Genomic DNA, 356 nt, shown 5'->3' with positions numbered 1-356 from the left:
CTTAGGTACTCTCTGCCATGCACTCAGTATGACCTTCCTTTGCAACAAGAAACGGCCCATTCGTTTCCGTAACGCAAACTACAAACCTCAGTGATAGGCGCCTGAGAGCCTCCCTCCCCGCAGGTGTCTGTGCACGAAGCCCATCCAGGTGTGGTGCGACATGGACACAGACGGAGGCGGATGGACGGTGTTCTTCAAGCGAGAGAAGAACCTCATCCAGGAGCGGTTCAACCGTTCCTGGAGCGAGTACAAAGACGGCTTCGGGAACCCCAGCTCCGAGTACTGGCTTGGTGAGTTTTAGTTTCCCAGGATGAGCAGGGCGAACCATGTCCCAGTCTCTTCGGAAATCTATGCTT

General features: G+C 54.8%; 1 protein-coding gene across 1 annotated transcript in view; it reads left to right on the top strand.

Moving 5' to 3' along the window:
• Positions 1 to 356, top strand: part of LOC119594133 (techylectin-5B-like) — a gene marked incomplete at its 3' end in the record, with an annotated part of 10800 nt that overhangs the window by 8688 nt on the left and 1756 nt on the right. Inside the window, 1 exon segment of the mRNA XM_037943199.1 lies at positions 124 to 290. Within this exon segment, the coding sequence (XP_037799127.1) occupies positions 124 to 290 (167 nt within the window).

This window comes from Penaeus monodon, chromosome 33 (genome assembly GCF_015228065.2).
Source record: "Penaeus monodon isolate SGIC_2016 chromosome 33, NSTDA_Pmon_1, whole genome shotgun sequence".
In the NCBI taxonomy this organism is placed as follows: domain Eukaryota; kingdom Metazoa; phylum Arthropoda; class Malacostraca; order Decapoda; family Penaeidae; genus Penaeus; species Penaeus monodon.
This window is presented reverse-complemented; position numbering and strand designations above follow the sequence as displayed.